At 39.0% G+C, this 23083-nt stretch overlaps 1 protein-coding gene across 1 annotated transcript; it reads left to right on the top strand.

Annotated features, from left to right (window-relative positions):
• The first annotated feature begins 729 nt into the window (after positions 1-729).
• Positions 730-22320, top strand: LOC133645614 (5-hydroxytryptamine receptor 1D). Its single transcript, XM_062040459.1, has 2 exons — positions 730-793; positions 19927-22320. The coding sequence occupies exon 2, from the start codon at positions 20448-20450 to the stop codon at positions 21600-21602; it is 1155 nt and encodes a 384-aa protein (XP_061896443.1). The 5' UTR covers positions 730-793; positions 19927-20447; the 3' UTR covers positions 21603-22320.
• The last annotated feature ends 763 nt before the right edge of the window (positions 22321-23083 follow it).

Raw genomic sequence — 23083 nt, 5'->3', positions numbered from 1 at the left:
CAACACGGCTTATCTAATCTCAGTTAAAGTTTAGATTGAGTTATAAAAATGTAGCATATATTTTGTTATTATATAATTGAAATAACCAAGATGTTGAATAATGTCTTAGTCACTGCCAGTGGTGCAGCTGTTCACTAATAAACTAAAAGAGCCAAGCAGTGCCTACATCACTCACTCACCATCAAAGGCATCATTGGACTGCTGAGAGTGAATGTTTGCTGTGGGGTGAAACTCAGATGAAGCAGCCACTGCTGATTCTGGTGCAGTAGAGCATAAAGGTTTATTGTACCATTATAAATTGTAAACAGTAAATGTGATGTTTCATGGAAAAACTGATGCTCAACTAAACTATTCTTGGACAAAATCCAAATGGGCTTTTTAGCACCTTAGCTCTAGGTCAGGGGTCGGCAACCCGCAGCTCTAGAGCCGCATGCGGCTCTTTAGCGCCGCCCTAGTGGCTCTCTGAAGCTTTTTCAAAAATGTATGAAAAATGGAAAAAGATGAGGGGAAAAAATATATATTTTTTGTTTTAATATGGTTACTGTAGGAGGACAAACATGACACAAACCTCCCTAATTGTTATAAAGCAGACTGTTTGTATTAAACATGCTTCACTGATTCGAGTATTTGGCGAGCGCCGTTTTGTCCTACTAATTTTGGCGGTCCTTGAACTCACCTTAGTTTGTTTACAATGTATAACTTTCTCCGACTTTCTAGGACGTGTTTTATGCCACTTCTTTTTCTGTCTCATTTTGTCCGCCAAACTTTTAACGTTGTGCGTGAATACACAAAGGTGAGTTTTGTTGATGTTATTGACTTGTGTGGAGTGATAATCAGACATATTTGGTCACTGCATGACTGCAAGCTAATCGATGCTAACATGCTATTTAGGCTAGCTGTATGTACATATTGCATCATTATGCCTCATTTGTAGCTATATTTGAGCTCATTTAGTTTCCTTTAAGTCATCTTAATTCAATGTATATCTCATGACACACTATCTGTTTGTATTATGGCTTCTAATTTGTTGCGGCTCCAGACAGATTTGTTTTTGTATTTTTGGTCCAATGTGGCTCTTTCAACATTTTGGGTTGCCGACCCCTGCTCTAGGTGGATAGCCTCACTTTTTAAGACAACACATATTTTTAAACCATTCACAAGTCAGTATAAACTGTCCAAAGCACTAAATAGTCTTTTTTTACTTTGTTGTTGCCAGCTATTATGGTGTCTTGTATTTTATACTGCTATGAAAACAAATAACAACCCATCTTTGGACAGCTAACATTTTTGTATTTAGGCTACTCAGTGTCCCACTAATAACATTTTACAGGACCCCATTGAACACATAATGATAACGTAAATGATGCTCATAATTAGCAATTGTGAGCATCGATCTGACAAAGGTCATTATCAAGTTACTCAATAGTTATTCATAATAACATTAATATGTACACGGTATATATCATTATTAATTACTGAGTAGAAGTTGAATGTGTCATAACACAGAAGACTTGTCTGACTGTTTTTGTGCCCGTGAACGCATCGCTGACTGAGATGATTGTATGGGACTTTTGAAGCAAATGAAAGAGAGCAGTGGTGTGAGTACAACATATAGTGTGTTTGTTTTGGTGTGATTACGGCATAAATTGACCTTTTTTTTCTACATAGTCACTCTGTCGCTGATGTTGTTTTGGTGTGGTTACGGCCGACATTATTCAGTTTTGCTCATTAAAATGATTGTAGATGCAGACCACCTCCTCCTCCTCCTTAAAACGTCTCGGCTGACGTCGTCATTGTTTTATCTCTTGTCACCGCTTGTTGAAAATGGTACAGAATAATTTGTTATGTGTTCATTTTGTTTAGAGTTTAAGTGGGATTTGGATTTTGTGCGCTGCATAGATTTCCCATGTGCGAAGGTCAAGGGAGCAGCGCGCAATTGCGCAGGCACACATCTTTGAGGAAACATTGGTGTGGACGAGGGTTGTACGGTATACCGGTATCAGTATAGTACCGCGATACTAATGAATCATATTCGGTACTATACCGCCTCTAAAAAGTACCGGTCCACCACACCCCTTCCCCACCGTCGTCGTCACGTCGTGTCATTGTTGGTTTTACGAGCAGAGGAGCATGTTCGGCAGCGCACAATCACAGAGTACTTACAAGCAGACACAGTGTGTAGACAGAAAAGGGAGAACGAACGCATTTTGGCTTAAAAACTAAAGATAAAGGTGAAGTTATAACACTGAAACGCCCTCAGGAAGAGGTGCTTTAAGACATGGCTAGCTAGTTAGCGGCTGAGTCCACCCGCAGTCGGCAGTGTTTTAGCTACTTCTAAATCCCTAACCCTCATCTCCATGGCGACAAATAAAGTAAGTTTCTCACAAGTATCATCCCTGCAGGACGAGGAATAGCTAAGCATGCTTCACTACACACCGTAGCTCACCGGCGTCACAATGTAAACGAACGCCATTGGTGGATCTACACCTAACATCCACTGTATTGATACCAAGTACAGGAGCGTATCGAGTTGATACTACTATGGTTACGTCGATATTTGTTGGCATTACAACTAGAGATGTCCGATAATATCGGACTGCCCATATTATTGGCTGATAAATGCTTCAAAATGTAATATCGGAAATTATGGGTATCGGTTTTGAAATTATCAGTATCGGTTTCAAAAAGTTAAATGTATGACTTTTTAAAACTCCGCTGTGTACTTGGACCTAGGGAGAAGTACAGAGCGCCAATAAACCTTAAAGGCACTGTCTTTGCGTGCCGGCCCAGTCACATAATATCTACGGCTTTTCACACACATAAGTGAATGCAAAGCATACTTGGTCAACAGCCGTACAGGTCACACTGAGGGTAGCCGTATAAACAACTTTAACACTGTTACAAATATGCGCCACACTGTCAACCCACACCAAACAAGAATGACAAACACATTTCGGGAGAACATCCGCACCGTAACACAACATAAACACAACAGAACAAATACTCAGAACCCCTTGCAGCACTAACTCTTACGGGATGCTACAATATACACCCCTACCTCCTCCACCTCAACATCCTCATGCTCTCTCAGGGTGAGCATGTCCCAAATTCCAAGCTGCTGTTTTGAGGCATGTTAAAAAAAATAATGCACTTTGTGACTTCAATAATAAATATGGCAGTGCCATGTTGGCATTTTCTTTTCCCATAACTTGAGTTGATTTATTTTGGAAAACCTTGTTACATTGTTTAATGCATCCAGCGGGGCATCACAACAAAATTAGGCATAATAATGTGTTAATTCCACGACTGTATATATCGGTATCGGTTGATATCGGAATCGGTAATTAAGAGTTGGACAATATCGGAATTTCGGATATCGGCAAAAAAGCCATTATCGGACATCTCTAATTACAACATCAACTTTCGTTTTATTTAAATGTATATTATGTATATAAACTCAGGAAATATGTCCCTGGACACATGAGGACTTTGAATATGACCAATGTATGATCCTGTAACTACTTGGTATCAGATTGATACCCAAATTTGTGGTATCATCCAAAATTAATGTAAAGCATCCAATCAACAGAATAATAAGTGATTATTACATTTTAACAGAAGTGTAGATAGAACATGTTAGAAGAGAAAGTAAGCAGATATTAACAGTAAATGAACAAGTAGATTAATAATTCATTTTCTACCACTTGTTCTTAATAATTTTGACAAAATAATAAAATGATAAATGACACAATATGTTACTGCATATGTCAGCAGACTAATTAGGAGCCTTTGTTTGGTTACTTACTACTAAAAGACAAGTTGTCTTGTATGTTCACTATTTTATTTAAGGATAACATGTAATAAGAAACATATGTTTAATGTACTTTAAGATTTGTTGCTAAAATAAAGTCAATAATGCAATTTTTTGTGGTCCCCTTTATTTAGAAAAGTATCAAAAAGTACTGAAAAGTATCGAAATAATTTTAGTTCCGGTATCGGGACAATACTAGTGTGGACCAAACCATTTTTTCAGAACGGGCCAAGGGTGGTAATGAAATAAAACATTTAGAATATTTTATGACATGTTTATATCTTTGTTTTAATTCAGTTTCATTCGTATAAATATATATTAGTTTAGTGCAGGGGTCACCAACGCGGTGCCCGCGGGCACCAGGTCGCCCGTAAGGACCAGATGAGTCGCCCGCGGGCCTGTTCTAAAAAAAAAAAAAAAAAAAAAAATATATATATATATATTTTTTTATTTTATTTTATTTTTTAAATTACATCTATATAGAAAAAACACAAGATACACTTTCAATCAGTGCATCAACCCAAACAACCTCCCCCATGCACACTCATCCACTCACACAAAAGGAGTTATTTCTTTCTGCTACCAATATTCTGGTTCCCACAACATAGACAACACATCTGCAAGGGACACAGTCCCTGAAGCACACATGATTGTATAGGCTGCTGGTCCACTAACATTTTCATTAATTACTATTTTTTATGTAATTATTTTTATATTGTTTTACTTTCTTTTTTATCCAAGAAAACGTTTTTTATTTATTTATCTTATTTTATTTTATTTTTTAAAAAATGGCCTTATCTTCAACAGACCAGGTTGTCAATGAAATTAGATTTGTTTAAAGGTTTTTTTAAACCAGGCCCAGTCCAGATAATGTCCAAGTCGGACTCAGCAACACACACCTTCATTCATGTACACAGAAAAAAATTAGGGAACACAACAGATTGCATATAATTTATAAACAAAATTACATTTTCAAAATAAGCATTTATGTACAGTCCAGATTATGTCCAGGTCACTCAAATTAGGAAACACAACAACAGATATCATATAATCTATAAACATAATTATACTTTCAAAATAAGCCTTTGAGGACTTCTCATCTTTTTTAAATGTTTTTTGGCATCATTATCGTTTTCAACCATGTAACTTTCTAAAGTTAGAAAATACTGAATAAATGTTTTAAACAAAGTAATACTAAGTGAATATCTGTTTTGGCGTTCAAAATAAAATTTTTACAGAGTACTATAATTAAATTGACTAAATCATGATTGTCAATGAACTCTCCTAAAATAACAGAAACCACATTAAGCTTCATAAACAAACCAATCCTTAAACACATTTTTTCAACTTCCACCCAAAACAAAGACACAATATGACAATACCAAAACAAATGCAGGATCGATTCAGGCTCCTGACAACAAAATCGGCAATCATCTGACTCTGTCATATTCCATAATTTGAACATTTTGCCTGTGGGTAAGAAGTTATAAATAATTTTAATTTGAAAATAACGATTTTGCACATCGATCGGGCAGCACGGTGGCAGAGGGGTTAGTGCGTCTGCCTCACAATACGAAGGTCCTGAGTAGTCGTGTGTTCAATCCCGGCCTCGGGATCTTTCTGTGTGGAGTTTGCATGTTGTCCCCGTGACTGCGTGGGTTCCCTCCGGGTACTCCGGCTTCCTCCCACCTCCAAAGACATGCACCTGGGGATAGGTTGATTGGCAACACTAAATTGGCCCTAGTGTGTGAAAGTGAGTGTGAATGTTGTCTGTCTATCTGTGTTGGCCCTGCGATGAGGTGGCGACTTGTCCACCCGATTGTAGCTGAGATAGGTTTCAGCGCCCCCCGCGACCCCAAAAGGGACAAGCGGTAGAAAATGGATGGATGGATGATAGTGGTTTTATAGATTAGTTTGAATATGGCATCCCATGGCAACGGGCAGTCAAAAAAGTCCTCCCATTTTCCATTTGTGTTGTATGAGGCAGCCTTCAAAAATGTCTTTATCAAATAAAAATTATATATTTTTCTATTTATTTTAGTTCCTTTTTGCCAACTAGAATTTCTTATTAGAGGTTTACAAACTAATAATTTAGTAGTTCCATAATTAATTATTTGTTTCCATCTTTTCCCAATTACTCCAGTTAGTTGATAAAATGAAAAGCTTGAGCAAGCATCACCATACATAGCTCTAAATTCATCATACTTCATAATTTTACCATTCTCATTGATAATATCATTGACAAAAATGATTCCTCTTTCAAACATATTTTTCCAAAAGAAAGGCTTTCCATCTATTACAATATTAGAGTTCATCCATATTAACTGCTGCAAAATATCGTCTCTTTTTTCTGGCACATAAAATTGAAAACACCACTATGAGTGGATTGTTTCCTTTATGAACCCCGCCATGTTTCCCAGCAGACTCTCTGGGAGGGGATCACTTGTAAAAAAGGATGCAATTTCTTTAGATACAGTACATGTTTTTTGTCCAACAGGACATTTGTGTACCACTCAATGTTTAAATACATCTTTGGAACAATTGATGCTTTTAAAGACAGACACATAGCTTCAAGGTTGAGAAGTTTCAGGCCCCCATATTCATACTCTTTGTACAAAACCTTTCAAACACAGAACACGCCTCACTGATGCACATCTGCAAGACTCACTCAGAGTTGCAGTGTCAAGTTACACACCAGAGTACAACACACTAGTTAACAGCATGCAATGCCAGGCTTCCCACTAACTGACAAAGAAACAGATAACAGATTTGGTGTCCAGTTCAAAGTGTGACATGATTTAAAAATTGGAGAGTTTACTTTTGTATTTTACATGAGTTATTATTTGTACAAACATGGTGCAAAGTAATTCATGATTTGTTAAAAAATGTTGGTGGCTAGCTAGTTAAAATGGGATATTGTGATTTCACAAGACTGTCTTAGAAGTGATCATTTGAAAATGTTCAATTTGAAAAATGTGCACTTAGAGAAAATATAAAAATAAAGTGTTGCGTATTGATATTTATCTGTTTCTATATATATTTATTGTGAGAAATCATTAAGATGATCAGTGTTTCCACAAAGATAAATATCATTAACTATTCATAATAACAGAGTTAAAGGTAAATTGAGCAAATTGGCTACTTCTGGCAATTTATTTAAGTGTGTATCAAACTGGTAGCCCTTCGCATTAATCAGTACCCAAGAAGTAGCCCTTGGTTTCAAAAAGGTTGGTGACCCCTGGTTTAGTGTATGCATAAATCATTTTGTCATAGAGGCTACTGGGTGCTATGTGTGGGCCCTAGCGAGCTGTGGGCCCTCAGAATTGCCATCACCTTTGCCATCACTGCTTTCAGTGTTTATAGCTTCACCTTTATCATTTGTTAATGCGCTTTGTGTACCCGCGGTAATAATCTGTGTGCGTGTTGACAAACTCAACATGCACCTCGGCATATATTACCAGCAATTTATGCAGATGAAAATAAATACTGGTATTTTTTAAAGGCAGTATCGTACCATTTTTTAATTCATTAGTACCGCGGTACTTTCTTAGCACCGGTATGCCATACAACCCTAGTCCCATGTTTGGGTTGGCACCAACTACACATTAGAGCCTTCTAAGTGTGGAAAAAAATAACAATAAAAGAGGGAGAAAAAAAAGGTATTTTTTCTTGCACTCGCATTTGCATGTGTGCGTAGGAGGACGGTTGGAGGGTGGTGCAGATGGTGCGTGCATGTGCACACCCACGCACCCCGAGAAGAACACCTACTCTCAGTGCTCCCGGGCACCTGCAAACATCACGGGTACCAAAAGTCCCCCCCCCGGCTCATTAAAAAAATAATAATAATTCATGCCCTTCTAAATGAAATATTGATTACAAGCATTGTTTTGCATTGTAGGCTTATCGGGATGAAAATATGCTAACCGCCAATTGTTTGTTTAACCTTTAGGCTACACACACACACACACACGCACGTGTGACGTTATCTTAAGGCTTCATCTATATTTCATATTTTCATTCTCGCACACATTTATTATTTAGCTTTTCTGGACAAAACACCATAATTAATGTTATTTTGTGTCGCGACACTTGCCCCAAATGAAGTGTTAAAGGTGGACATCTGGTGACTCCGGCTCGTAAAGCCACGCTCCGACGCTCGGCTTGCGCGTAAAAAACAAAGAACAAACAAAAAAACAAAAAACAAAAATGGTGACTTTGCATAACCTTTATTCCTGCAGCTACTTGGCAGTGTTTCACGTGCACTTCCAATGCTTCGCCCAGTAGGGATTTGGCAAGAACATTGAAGGTGATTTTTGTTTGTTTTCTAAAGCTTTTTTGGCTCATCATGTAGGTCACTTTTAAAGTGAAATAAACTGTCCACATCCCCAAAAAATCCTTTATCAACTGTGACATTTTTACACTGTCATAACAATTTTTAAATGGCGACTCACTGAAGAAAGATGTGCTTCATTCATCGCACCAGTTTGCGTTTTTGTTATACAAGTGTAAAAAGAAGTTAACCCCTGTTACTTTTAATGTTTTGACATTAGCAACATGATTTTTATTGCATCTGGATTGCTAGCACTGGATATTTATGCGCCTAATTTTAATCGTCACGCCATTTATATTTACTTAACGCGCTGAAGATTGCTACTGTCTTAACACTGCGCTCCTGTCATATATAGGGGGTATTTATTTTTTTAATTTTAATTTTTTTTTTTTTTCATTTAGAAATACAATCATGTGTGCTTACGGACTGTATCCCTGCATACTGTATTGATCCATATTGATATATAATGTATATATTGTGTTTTTTATGTTGATTGAATTAAAAAAATAAAAATTAAAAATTAAAAAATTTTATTTTTTGTGCGGCCCGGTGGTTGGGGACCACTGATATATAGGATCTCTGACTTGCACCTTTGTACTGCAAGTGCACAGTGGAGGAACTTTGACAAGTATATTTGCAGTACATCTAAAAAAAAAAAAGAAAAAGTTTTTGTAGAGGGTCCTTAAAAAACCACCAGTGCACTCCTGTCATATAAAGGATATTTGACTAAATCTTTGCAGGTGGGCTTTAAAAGAAGAGCAGTGTACTCCTGTTATATAGAGGATCTTTGACTAGAATTTTTGTAGTAGGTCTTTTAAAAACAGCAATGCGCTCCTGTCATATTTGACACGCATTTTTTGTAGTACTTCTTAAAAAAAATAGCAGTGCACTCCTGTGATATAGAGGATATTTTACTAGAATTTTTGTATTAGGTTCTTAAAAAAACTACAATGTACAATAGAGAATCTTTGACTAGAATGTTTGTAGTAAGTCCTTCAAAAAACAGCAGTGCGCTCCTGTAATATACAGGATCTTTGACTTGAATTTTTGCAATAAGGCTGTAAAAGAAGAGAAGTGTACTCCTGTTATATAGAGGATCTTTGACCAGAATTTTTTATTTCAATCAATCAATCAATCAATGTTTATTTATATAGCCCTAAATCACAAGTGTCTCAAAATGTATTTATTTATTTTTTTTTTTGTCATAAAAAAATACAATCATGTGTGCTTACGGATTGTATCCATGCAGACTGTATTGATCTATATTGATATATAATGTAGGAACCAGAAATATTATTAACAGAAAGAAATAACCGTTTTGTGCGAATGAGTGTGAATGGGGGAGGGAGGTTTTTTGGTTGGTGCACTAATTTTAAGTGTATTTTGTGTTTTTTATGTTGATTTAATTAGGGGACGGTGTGGCGCGATTGGGAGGATTAATTTTTCAAAGATGAATTAGAGGATCTTTGACTAGCATTTTTGCAGTAGGTCCCTAAAAAAACAGCAGTGCGCTCCTGTTACGTAGAGGATCTTTGTATAATTTTTTTTCAATATGTCCTTTAAAAAAACAGCAGTGTGTATCCACCATATAGAGCATCTTGGACTAGCGTTTTTTGCAGTTGGTCTTTAAAAAACACGGCAGTTCACCCCTGTCATGAAGAGGATCTTGGACTAGCATTTTTCCATTAGGTCCTTAAAACAACATGTTGCACTCCTCTCTATATTGATATATAATGTAGGAACCAGAAATATTAATAACAGAAAGAAACAACCCTTTTGTGCGATTGAGTGTGAATGAGTGTAAATGGGGGAGGGGAGTTTTTTTTGGGTTGGTGCACTAATTGTAAGTGTATCTTGAGTTTTTTATGTTGATTTAATAAAAAATGAAATAAAATATAATGTATTTTTTAATTTTTTAAATTTTATTTATGTTTTATTTCTTGTGCGGTCTGGTACCAATCGATCCACGGACCGTTACTGGGCCGCGGCCCGGTGGTTGGGGACCACTGATGTAGAGGATCTTTGTATAACATTTTTTCAATATGTCCTTTAAAAAAATAGCAGTGTGTATCCACCATATATAGAGCATCTTGGACTAGCGTTTTTTGCAGTTGGTCTTTAAAAAACACGGCAGTTCACCACTGTCATGAAGAGGATCTTGGACTAGCATTTTTCCATTAGGTCCTTAAAACAACATATTGCTCTCATCTCAATTAGAGGATATATGACTATCATTTTTGTAGTAGTCCCTAAAAAAACAGCAGTGTGCTCCTGGTATGTAGAGGATCTTTGAATAAAATGTTTTCAATATGTCCTTTAAAAAAATAGCAGTGTGTATCCACCATATAGAGCATCTTGGACTAGCGTTTTTTGCAGTTGGTCTTTAAAAAACATGGCAGTTCACCCCTGTCATGAAGAGAATCTTGGACTAGCATTTTTCCATTAGGTCCTTAAAACAACATGTTGCTCTCCTCTCAATTAGAGGATATTTGACTATTATTTTTGTAGTAGTCCCTAAAAAAAAACAGCAGCAGTGTGCTCCTGGTATGTAAGAGGATCTTTGTATAACATTTTTTCAATATGTCCTTTAAAAAAACAGCAGTGTGTATCCACCATATAGAGCATCTTGGACTAGCGTTTTTTGCAGTTGGTCTTTAAAAAACACGGCAGTTCACCCCTGTCATGAAGAGGATCTTGGACTAGCATTTTTCCATTAGGTCCTTAAAACAACATATTGCTCTCATCTCAATTAGAGGATATATGACTATCATTTTTGTAGTAGTCCCTAAAAAAAACAGCAGTGTGCTCCTGGTATGTAGAGGATCTTTGAATAACATTTTTTCAATATGTCCTTTAAAAAAATAGCAGTGTGTATCCACCATATAGAGCATCTTGGACTAGCGTTTTTTGCAGTTGGTCTTTAAAAAACACGGCAGTTCACCCCTGTCATGTAGAGGATCTTGGACTAGCATTTTTCCGTTAGGTCCTTAAAACAACATATTGCTCTCCTCTCAATTAGAGGATATTTGACTATTATTTTTGTAGTAGTCCCTAAAAAAAACAGCAGCAGTGTGCTCCTGGTATGTAAGAGGATCTTTGTATAACATTTTTTCAATATGTCCTTTAAAAAAACAGCAGTGTGTATCCACCATATAGAGCATCTTGGACTAGCGTTTTTTGCAGTTGGTCTTTAAAAAACATGGCAGTTCACCCCTGTCATGTAGAGGATCTTGGACTAGCATTTTTCCATTAGGTCCTTAAAACAACATATTGCTCTCCTCTCAATTAGAGGATATTTGACTATTATTTTTGTAGTAGTCCCTAAAAAAAACAGCAGCAGTGTGCTCCTGGTATGTAAGAGGATCTTTGTATAACATTTTTTCAATATGTCATTTTAAAAAACAGCAGTGTGTATCCACCATATAGAGCATCTTGGACTAGCGTTTTTTGCAGTTGGTCTTTAAAAAACACGGCAGTTCACCCCTGTCATGAAGAGGATCTTGGACTAGCATTTTTGCATTAGGTCCTTAAAACAACATGTTGCACTCCTCTCTATATTGATATATAATGTAGGAACCAGAAATATCAATAACAGAAAGAAACAACCCTTTTGTGCGATTGAGTGTGAATGAGTGTAAATGGGGGAGGGGAGTTTTTTTTGGGTTGGTGCACTAATTGTAAGTGTATCTTGAGTTTTTTATGTTGATTTAATAAAAAATAAAATAAAAAATAATGTATTTTTTAATTTTTTAAATTTTATTTATGTTTTATTTCTTGTGCGGCCTGGTACCAATCGATCCACGGACCGGTACTGGGCCGCGGCCCGGTGGTTGGGGACCACTGATGTAGAGGATCTTTGTATAACATTTTTTCAATATGTCCTTTAAAAAATAGCAGTGTGTATCCACCATATATAGAGCATCTTGGACTACCGTTTTTTGCAGTTGGTCTTTAAAAAACACGGCAGTTCACCCCTGTCATGAAGAGGATCTTGGACTAGCATTTTTCCATTAGGTCCTTAAAACAACATATTGCTCTCCTCTCAATTAGAGGATATTTGACTATTATTTTTGTAGTAGTCCCTAAAAAAAACAGCAGCAGTGTGCTCCTGGTATGTAAGAGGATCTTTGTATAACATTTTTTCAATATGTCCTTTTAAAAAACAGCAGTGTGTATCCACCATATAGAGCATCTTGGACTAGCGTTTTTTGCAGTTGGTCTTTAAAAAACACGGCAGTTCACCCCTGTCATGAAGAGGATCTTGGACTAGCATTTTTCCATTAGGTCCTTAAAACAACATGTTGCTCTCCTCTCAACTAGAGGATATATGACTATCATTTTTGTAGTAGTCCCTAAAAAAAAACAGCAGTGTGCTCTTGGTATGTAGAGGATCTGTGACGATCGGTCACTTCATTTCAGTTTGTTTCCTGGTTTTTGTATTACTTCCTGTCAGTGCTCTTATTTTGTTATATTTCCTGTTTGTTCCGCTGAGCACTGTTTTCTCCTCACCTGCCGTTGATTGGCAGCCGGTCCACACCTGTTGCCAATCAGCATATGTCTATTTATGTTTTCTCTATGTTTGGAACATTTATGCAAGACTGCTTTATTTTCTGTTTATGTTCATTAAAATCATCTTACCTGCTCATCCTCCTCCTGGTTCTTGCATCTTGGGGACACACAAACGGCAGCCATGCGAGTTCCTCACAGGATCTTTGTATACATTTTTTTCAATATGTCCTTCAAAAAACAGCAGTGTGTATCCACCATATAGAGAAACGTTGACTAGCGGTTTTTTTTTAGCAGTTGGTCTTTAAAAAACACGGCAGTTCACCCCTGTCATAAAGAGGATCTTGGACTAGCATTTTTCCATTAGGTCCTTAAAACAACAAATTGCGCTACTCTCAATTAGAGGATATTTGACTAGCATTTTTGTAGTAGGTCCCTAAAAAAAAGCAGCGTGCTCCTGGTATGTAGAGGATCTTTGTATAAAACATTTTCAATATGTCCTTCAAAAAACAACACTGTGTATCCACCATAGAGAGAATCTTGGACTAGCGTTTTTTTGCAGTTGGTCTTTAAAAAACACGGCAGTTCACCCCTGTCATAAAGAGGATCTTGGACTAGTATTTTTCCATTAGGTCCTTAAAACAACATGTTGTGCTCCTCTCAATTAGAGGATCTTTGACTAACCTTTTGAAATAGGTCTTTAAAAAAAGAGCAGTACACTCCTATCATAAAGAGGATCTATTTTTGCAGTCAGTCTTGAAAAAAACAACAGCAGTGAGGATCTTTGACATGCGGTTTGTACTGATGTCAACACTGAATGACAGCAGAACACATATAGAGGATCCTTGACGAGCATTTTTGCTGTGCCTCCATTGACAGAGCAGAGAGGAGGATCTTTGACTTATTGCCTCGGTTTTAAATGATGACACACCTATTGGGAATTGTTAGCAATTACCTAATTGTTCATCCGCAAAGGGTCCCTTGACTCGCATTAAGTCCTCATCCGTTTGTCCAAACGTCAGTATCAATTGTCTTCCCTTTCGACGTTCACTGCCTGCACACACACACAAGCCCCCCACACACACACAAACACGAACACACCCACGCACACACACACACACACACATGCACACACACACTTTTACATCCTTACCCGGCAAGCGTTGAGTGCTGGGTTGAGTAAACGGCAGACAAGCGCTGACAGACGCTCTCTCCTGAGTTGATTCAATTAGCTTCCTACCAGCAGGGGGCCGTAATGTGTTTGCAGGTCCCGCCGGGGTCAGAGGGTTGTATGGAGGTTGACCCCATGCTGCACAAACACATATCTGTACATTGTATGTGGGATTTGGGCCAAGTCTGAGTAGAGGAGTGAAGTAGATATTATTTATGAATGGAGTCTGATTTAGAGTATATGTCTTATTATCTGCTTTACTTCTGCCTGGTAGTTGTAGGAACTTGCTGGTTGGGGCTCTGCCTTCTTTCATTAAATTTTCGAAGCCAGATGGAGGATCTAATATATTCCGCACAAACAGTGTGCAGCCCAATTTAGGGCAGGGCCTGTTCTTGATTGGAAATCTTTTCCTCTCCTCCATTCATTACGAGTCTCATTATCTCATTGTCTTGTAAACCAGACCAGAGGAGATAAGCTCTTTGCTTGACGGATCTGTAAACGCGTCATCTTATCGGTCGACAACGTTCTGGGAAGCTTCTCAAATGTCAAGACAATTCATTCTAAAAAGTATCAAACAAAGTCGTTACCTTATTTTTCGGACTGTAAGACGCACTTAAAATCCTTTTATTTTCTCAAAAATCAACAGTGCACCTTAATGCTAGTTGTGCTTACTGACCTCAAAGCAATTGTATTTTGTACATGGTGTATTAAGTCTGAACAGTAGATAGCAGTGACACATAAGAGATACGTGTGGACTGTATGTTGACGCCTGTTCAATCAATGATGCTAGCAAGTACCCGCAAGCAAGCAACACCAGAATGTTGATATTTCATTGAGAATAGACATGTCCGATAATGGCTTTTTTGCTGATATCCGACATTCCGATATTGTCCAACTTTTAATTACCGAATCCGATATCAACCGATACCGATATATACAGTTGTGGAATTAACACATTATTATGCCTAATTTTGTTGTGATGCACCGCTGGATGCATTAAACAATGTAACAAGGTTTTCCAAAATAAATCAACTCAAGTTATGGAAAAAAAATGGCAACATGGCACTGCCATATTTATTATTGAAGTCACAAAGTGCATTATTTTTTTTAACATGCCTCAAAACAGCAGCTTGGAATTTGGGACATGCTCTCCCTGAGAGATAATGAGGAGGTTGAGGGGGGGTTGGGGGGAGGTATGAGGTAGCAGGGGGTGTATATTGTAGCGTCCCGGAAGAGTTAGTGCTGCAAGGGGTTCTGGGTATTTGTTCTGTTGTGTTTATGTTGTGTTACGGTGCGGATGTTCTCCCGAATTGTGTTTGTCATTCTTGTTTGGTGTGGGTTCATAGTGTGGCACATATTTGTAACAGTGTTAAAGTTGTTTATACGGCTACCATCAGTGTGACCTGTATGGCTGTTGACCAAGAATGCCTTGCATTCACTTGTGTGTGTGAAAAGCCGTAGATATTATGTGATTGGACCGGCACGCAAAGGCAGTGCCTTAAAGGTTTATTGGCGCTCTGTACTTCTCCCTACGTCCGTGTACACAGCGGCGATTTAAAAAGTCATACATTTTACTTTTTGAAACCGATACCGATAATTTTGAAACCGATACCTATAATTTCCCATATTACATTTTAAAGCATTTATCAGCCGATAATATCGGCAGTCCGATATTATCGGACATCTCTAATTGAGAATATAGAACATTACACATTACTCCCACAAATCTGTCAAAATGTTTTAATGCGACTTTGGTAAGTTACAACTTGTCGGCGCATTGCGGCTACCATAGTCAGACGTACAGTGCTTCAACATACGGGTATTATTATGGTGTGTGTGTGTATAAGGACCCCAAAATGGCACCTATTAGGAGACATATTATCTGGCGTTTTGTTTCGCTACATTATGCAAAGCCAAGTTTTCTTACTTATTGGTACCTGCTGATGTGTATTTGGGATCTGCATAAGTCCCGAAAATATGCGCGCCCCCACCATTCTAGTCCGCGCCATAGTCAATAAGCTCCTTCTTTTTCTCCATCCTCTTGTTGTGGGGCATTCATTCTCATCTGTTGCCATTTTTAATGTAAAGTATCGTAAAGAAGCTCTGCTTCTTCCTACTCCTTTTCGAACGTGCTGTAATGAAACAACTAGAATTGTGTGATGCATTACATTGTATCGTATGCATGTTAGAAATAAACTAAAACTGAACTGAATTGAACTAAACTTATAACTTATATCTGTCCGTAGAAGACGAGTTAAAAACTACCAGTACAACAAAGATGACGGGGAGAAGACGCTGTTGAAGTGGAGGCACGTAAATAAGACCGCCCACAAAATGGCGCATCCTGAAGAGACAGTCAAAAAGCGTCTTGAAGACGGTCTTTAAAACATAATCTATATAAACTTGTGACCAAAGAACCACCATTACATGTTATGTAGACCACAAGGAAGTGTTTTAAATGTAGAAAAAAACATCATAATATGACTTCTTAAAGGCCTACTGAAATGACATTTTTTTATTTAAACGGGGATAGCAGATCCATTCTATGTGTCATACTTGATCATTTCGCGATATTGCCATATTTTTACTGAAAGGATTTAGTAGAGAACATCGACGATAAAGTTCACAACTTTTGGTCGCTGATAAAAAAAGCCTTGCCTGTACCGGAAGTAGCGTGACGTCGCAGGTTGAAGGGCTCCTCACATTTCCCCATTGTTTACACCAGCAGCGAGAGCGATTCGGACTGAGAAAGCGACGATTACCCCATTAATTTGAGCGAGGATGAAAGATTTGTGGATGAGGAACGTGAGAGTGAAGGACTAGAGTGCAGTGCAGGACGTATCTTTTTTCGCTCTGACCGTAACTTAGGTAAAAGGGCTCATTGGATTCCACACTTTCTCCTTTTTCTATTGTGGATCACGGATTTGTATTTTAAACCACCTCGGATACTATATCCTCTTGAAAATGAGAGTCGAGAACGCGAAATGGACTGTCACTTTTGACTTTTATCTCCACGACAATACATCGGTGAAGCACTTTAGCTACGGAGCTAACGTGATAGCATCGTGCTTGAATGCAGATAGAAACAGAAATAAGCCCCTGACTGGAAGGATAGACAGAAGATCAACAATACTACTATCAGGAGACACCGAACCAAACACTGGACCTGTAACTACACGGTTAATGCTGTACCGCCTGTCGAAGCCTAGCAATGCTGTTGCTAACGACACCATTGAAGCTAACTTAGCTGCGGGACCTCATCAGAGCTATGATAAAAACATTAGCGCTCCACCTACGCCAGCCCTCATCTGCTCATCAACACCCGTGCTCACCTGCGTTCCAGCGATCGACGGCGCGACGAAGGACTTCACCCGATTATCGATGTGGTCGGCGGCTAGCGTCGGATAGCGCGTCTGCTATCCAAGTCAAAGTCCTCCTGGTTGTGTTGCTGCAGCCAGCCGCTAATACACCGATCCCACCTACAGCTTTCTTCTTTGCAGTCTCCATATTTCATTAAACAAATTGCAAAAGATTCACCAACACAGATGTCCAGAATACTGTGGAATTTTGCGATGAAAACAGAGCAGTTTGTATTGGAATACAATGTGTCCGAATACTTCCGTTTCAACCATTGACGTCACTCGCAAACGTCATCATACATAGACGTTTTCAACCGGAAGTTCCCCGGGAAATTTAAAATTGCACTTTATAAGTTAACCCGGCCGTATTGGCATGTGTTGCAATGTTAACATTTCATCATTGATATATAAACTATCAGACTGCGTGGTCGGTAGTAGTGGGTTTCAGTAGACCTTTAATGCACTTCATAATCCGGTGCGCCTTTTGTATGAAAATACACCTGAACAGACGTGCTCCTCGACAGTACGCCTTATGCACCAGTGCACCATATGAACTGGAAAATACAGTACTAATATGTACATTTTTAAAAATGCAGTTACTCCAATTCCAAAGGCCATTATTTAACATTTCTTGTTAAGTGTAAAAATAAGTAAATCCCTTTCAATGGTCGCAATGTTTTCATTTTGGGCTCCATTGCATTTCCAACACGTATTCATAACCAGATGTTTTCCCCACACGAAAAAAATGGACTGAAGCTTATTCCATAAACAGAGACAGTGCAGCCCAACCTCTAGATAGGCGGGCTATAGCGCCATGGACAAGCCGTATCTTAAAAACGATTTGATTTAAAGTCTCCTGTTTTCTTGTTTGTAAACTGGAGACAGACACCAGTTTACAAGCAACAGACCTGTTTCTCTACTTCCACAATTTTATAAAATTACTGAAAAACTGTTTAAAAACGGATTGGAAAATTCAGAAAATAAAAATCCAACATTCACAGACAACCAATACGGATGCAGAGCCAACATTTCAACATAAATGGCATTAGTCGAAATAACGGAAGATATCACCAATGCAATAGATAACAAAAAAAATGCATGGACTTAACAAAAGCATTTGACACAATCAATCATGTTATCCTAATGAACAAATTAGAACGGTATTGAATTAGAGGATAAGTCTTGAACTGGGTAAGAAGCTACTTAACCAACAGGAAGCAAATACGTGAAGATGGGCGAACACACGTTTACAGACCTGAAAATATCTTGTGGCGTACCTCAAGGATCAATACTAGGACCAAAATTGTTCAATCTTTATACAAACAACATTTGTAAAGTTACAAAGGACTTGAAGTTAGTATTATATGCGGATGATACAACTGCGTTTTTGTTCAGGAGAGAACACACAGAAGCTAATAGCAATAATAACAGAAGACATGAACAAATTAAAAAGATGGTTTGACAAAAACAGACTATCTTTGAATCTCAGAAAAAACTAAAATAATGCTAACTGGTAACAGTAGAAGGGAAAGTCAAACACAAATACAAATAGACGGAGTAGATATTGAAAGGGTAAAAGAAGACACATTTTTGGGTGTAATAATAGATGATAAAAGGAACTGGAAAACTCATGTAAAAAAATATACAAAATAAAGTAGCAAGAAACACGTCAATGATGAATAAAGCAAAACATGTTCTAGACCAGTGGTTCTTAACCTTATTGGAGGTACGGAACCCCACCAATTTCATATGCACATTCACCGAACCCTTCTTTAGTGAAAAAAAAACAAAAAAACATTTCAAATTCAAGACAAACTTATGTTTTTTTACTGGTGCACAAAATGAACCGTGCATGAACATCACCTTGTTCAAAGAACAAAACCAACACAACAAATTACACACCTGCAAATCAGATGGAAAATTAGAGGGAACATTGTTTGGGGGTATCCATAATACGTCGATAGGGAGAAGTTTTTATTTACACGATGAGTTGGGTGTGTCTTGACCTCTGCGGCGCAGGCTCCGCCGAACCCCTAGGGTTTGATCGAACCCAGGTTAAGAACCACTGTTCTAGACCAAAAATCACTCCATATTCTCTACTGCTCACTAGTGTTACCATATCTCAGTTATTGTGTAGAAATATGGGGGAACAACTACCAATGTGCGCTTCATTCACTAACGGTGTTACAAAAAAGATCAGTTAGAATAATACATAATGTTGAATATGGAGAACATACAAACCTTTTATTTATTTAATCAAAAATATTAAAATTCAACGATTTGGTGCATTTGCAAACAGATAAAATTATGTACAAAGCAAACTATAACCAACTATATTATACACTTTGAGTTTGAACAGTTTTTTAAGTGGATCATTAGTACATTGTTTGATTTCTTTGCCATAATTTAGCCATTACCGAAGAAAAGCCTTTGTATAAGATGCAGAGTTGAAAACTTTGTAAAAAAAAAAAAGTTTCGGCTTATAGTCCGGCGGTGGGGAGACACGTAACGCAATGACTAGAAATTAGCCAAGAAACAGCCCGTATCCCGAAACTCTACTTTTGTCAGTTGCAAATGAGCATGCACCAAATGTGCAGGGTGTAAATAAAGGAATAGGTGTGTGTGGGTGTTGAGTCACAAAGCTACATGTGTACAGGTCCACGTTGGTCATGTGATGTTTTTCTTTTGTTTGTGTGTGGAGAATAAGAAAGTGATTCAGTGAAAAATGATGTTTCTCTTGTCTGTGCAGGAGATTCATCCCCAAGAAGGATGGCCCGAGCTTTGACCGTCCTCCGTGTTGGATTCCATCACCGTGACGGTCCCCACGTGGACTCCCAGAAGAGATATCACACAGACGCCCAGCGGACCCTTATATCTGCCCTCGTCATCGTCGCCTTCCAATAAGGCACGGCTGAGCCCATTAAAGCGTTGATAGATAGGAAGGTTTGGTGTCGAGGGGTTGTTTGCCGCCCGGCTGCTTGGAGATGAGATAATAGGAGTGGAGAGAAAGAAGAACAAAAGTGCCCGTCTGACATAAGCTGAATACAAATTAGAATTCATCTCTCCGCACGAGCCGGGGGCCGATCGATGCTTGAACACTGCATTGGAGAAATAAGTCGGCTTCGGTTACAGCGCCATTAGCTGGGAGCCCGAATGATGGGATTATGGTTGTTATGAAGACGGCATGGGGACTGAAGGGGAATAACGCCCCAGCTGTCTCCGAGGCGTGGCTCCTGGGCGTGCTTCAGTGAAGAGGATCACCAAAAAAAGATGGAGATGGACAACATCTCCCTGGACTACTTCACCGGCAACTTCACAGACAGTCCCGATCCGACGGCGACTCCCTACTGGAGCGGCGCCACGCTCCTGGGCCTCCAGATATCTCTGTCGGCGCTCCTGAGCGTGGTCACCTTGGCCACGGTGCTGTCCAACGCCTTTGTCATCGCCACCATCTTCCTCACCAGGAAGCTGCACACGCCCGCCAACTTCCTGATCGGCTCGCTGGCGGTCACCGACCTGCTGGTGTCCATTTTGGTGATGCCCATCAGCATCCTGTACACCGTGAGCAAGACCTGGTCGCTGGGGCAGATTGTCTGCGACATCTGGCTGTCGTCCGACATCACCTTCTGCACGGCGTCCATCCTCCACTTGTGCGTCATCGCACTGGACCGCTACTGGGCCATCACGGACGCGCTGGAGTACTCCAAGCGGCGCACCATGCGGCGGGCGGCGGTGATGGTCGCCGTGGTGTGGGTGATCTCCATATCCATTTCCATGCCTCCGCTCTTCTGGCGGCAGGCCAAAGCCCACGAGGAGCTGACGGAGTGTATGGTGAACACGGATCAGATCTCGTACACCCTCTACTCCACTTTTGGAGCCTTCTACGTCCCCACGGTGCTCCTCGTCATCCTCTACGGGCGGATTTACGTCGCCGCCCGCTCCCGCATCTTTAAGATGCCGACGTCGTCCGGGAAACGCTTCACCACGGCGCAGCTCATTCAGACCTCGGCAGGCTCGTCTCTCTGTTCCCTCAATTCGACCACCAACCAGGAGGCGCACCTGCATTCCTCCGGCGCGGGGAAGGCCGAAGGCGGCGGGGGGTCGCCGCTCTTCGTGAACAGCGTGAAGGTGAAGCTGGCGGACAGCGTGCTGGAGAGGAAGCGCTTGTGCGCGGCACGAGAGAGGAAAGCCACCAAGACTCTGGGCATCATCCTGGGAGCTTTCATCGTCTGCTGGCTGCCGTTCTTCGTGTTCACGCTGGTCACCGCCATTTGCTTAGAGTGCTGGTCCCACCCCGTGCTTTTTGACGTCTTTACCTGGCTGGGATACCTCAATTCGCTGATCAACCCGGTGATCTACACCGCCTTCAACGACGAGTTTAAGCAGGCCTTCCAGAAACTTATGAAGTTCAGACGCTTCTCCTGAAAGAGCCGACTGATAGAAGAGATGCTTTTTAGTTTTTACGTGGACCAGCTCAGTGCCATACCTCCTTTGTCCTCAAAAACATGCATGCGGAAAGATAAGACTTGCACTCACCTAAAAATACTTTCCATTAGCTCATGCAGACATTTTTCCAGCGTTAGGCGCCAAAGGACGGCAGCTGAGGCGCAGAAAAAAAACACTGTTGACTTCTTTTTGATTGACGATACAATGAAATCTCCAAAGTCAAATATTTTATTTGCAGTCAGTGGCGCTACTTGACTTGTTCTAACCCTGTGCTCCCCTAGGGCCCAAACCAGGCATTATGTGACATGACTGTTCAGTTTGACGGCTTGTCAGGGAGTTTTTGTTGTTGTTGTTGTTTTAATACAATCGCATTGTGTTGTTGATTGCAACATTGTTAGGAAAGGATACAAAGTATACACACCTTCTCTTAAGAACTCTTTCGGCCCAATTGACTCCCATTATAACTTGTGTTTTTTAACAGACTGTAATTACTGTATATTTACTCTGCATTTTCCATGAAAACCAAATTAATCTCATTTTTTGCCAACTGAAAAACAAGAAAATATTGTTTTGATGTAATTGCAACCCCTTAACCACCAGACGGTGCCAGAAAACCCTAATGCATAATTCTCTGAGCTTTGATAAGCAGAAACGAGTCAAACAGCCATGAAACCGCCGAAATACAAGAAAAGTGATCTTAAGCAGTTTTATATATATATATATATATATATATATATATATATATATATATATATATATATATATATATATATATATATATATATATATATATATATATATATATATATATATATATATATATATATATATATATATATATATATATATATATACACTACCGTTCAAAAGTTTGGGGTCACCCAAACAATTTTGTGGAATAGCCCTTCATTTCTAAGAACAAGAATAGACTGTCGAGTTTCAGATGAAAGTTCTCTTTTTCTGGCCATTTTGAGCGTTTAATTGACCCCACAAATGTGATGCTCCAGAAACTCAATCTGCTCAAAGGAAGGTCAGTTTTGTAGCTTCTCTAACGAGCTAATCTGTTTTCAGATGTGTGAACATGATTGCACAAGGGTTTTCTAATCATCAATTAGCCTTCTGAGCCAATGAGCAAACACATTGTACCATTAGAACACTGGAGTGATAGTTGCTGGAAATGGGCCTCTATACACCTATGTAGATATTGCACCAAAAACCAGACATTTGCAGCTAGAATAGTCATTTACCACATTAGCAATGTATAGAGTGTATTTCTTTAAAGTTAAGACTAGTTTAAAGTTATCTTCATTGAAAAGTACAGTGCTTTTCCTTAAAAAAATAAGGACATTTCAATATGACCCCAAACTTTTGAACAGTAATATATATATATATATATATATATATATATATATATATATATATATATATATATATATATATATATATATATATATATATAT

Source organism: Entelurus aequoreus, linkage group LG03, assembly GCF_033978785.1.
Source record: "Entelurus aequoreus isolate RoL-2023_Sb linkage group LG03, RoL_Eaeq_v1.1, whole genome shotgun sequence".
In the NCBI taxonomy this organism is placed as follows: domain Eukaryota; kingdom Metazoa; phylum Chordata; class Actinopteri; order Syngnathiformes; family Syngnathidae; genus Entelurus; species Entelurus aequoreus.
Note: the sequence above shows the minus strand (reverse complement) of the source record. Positions and strands in the feature narration are given on the sequence as shown.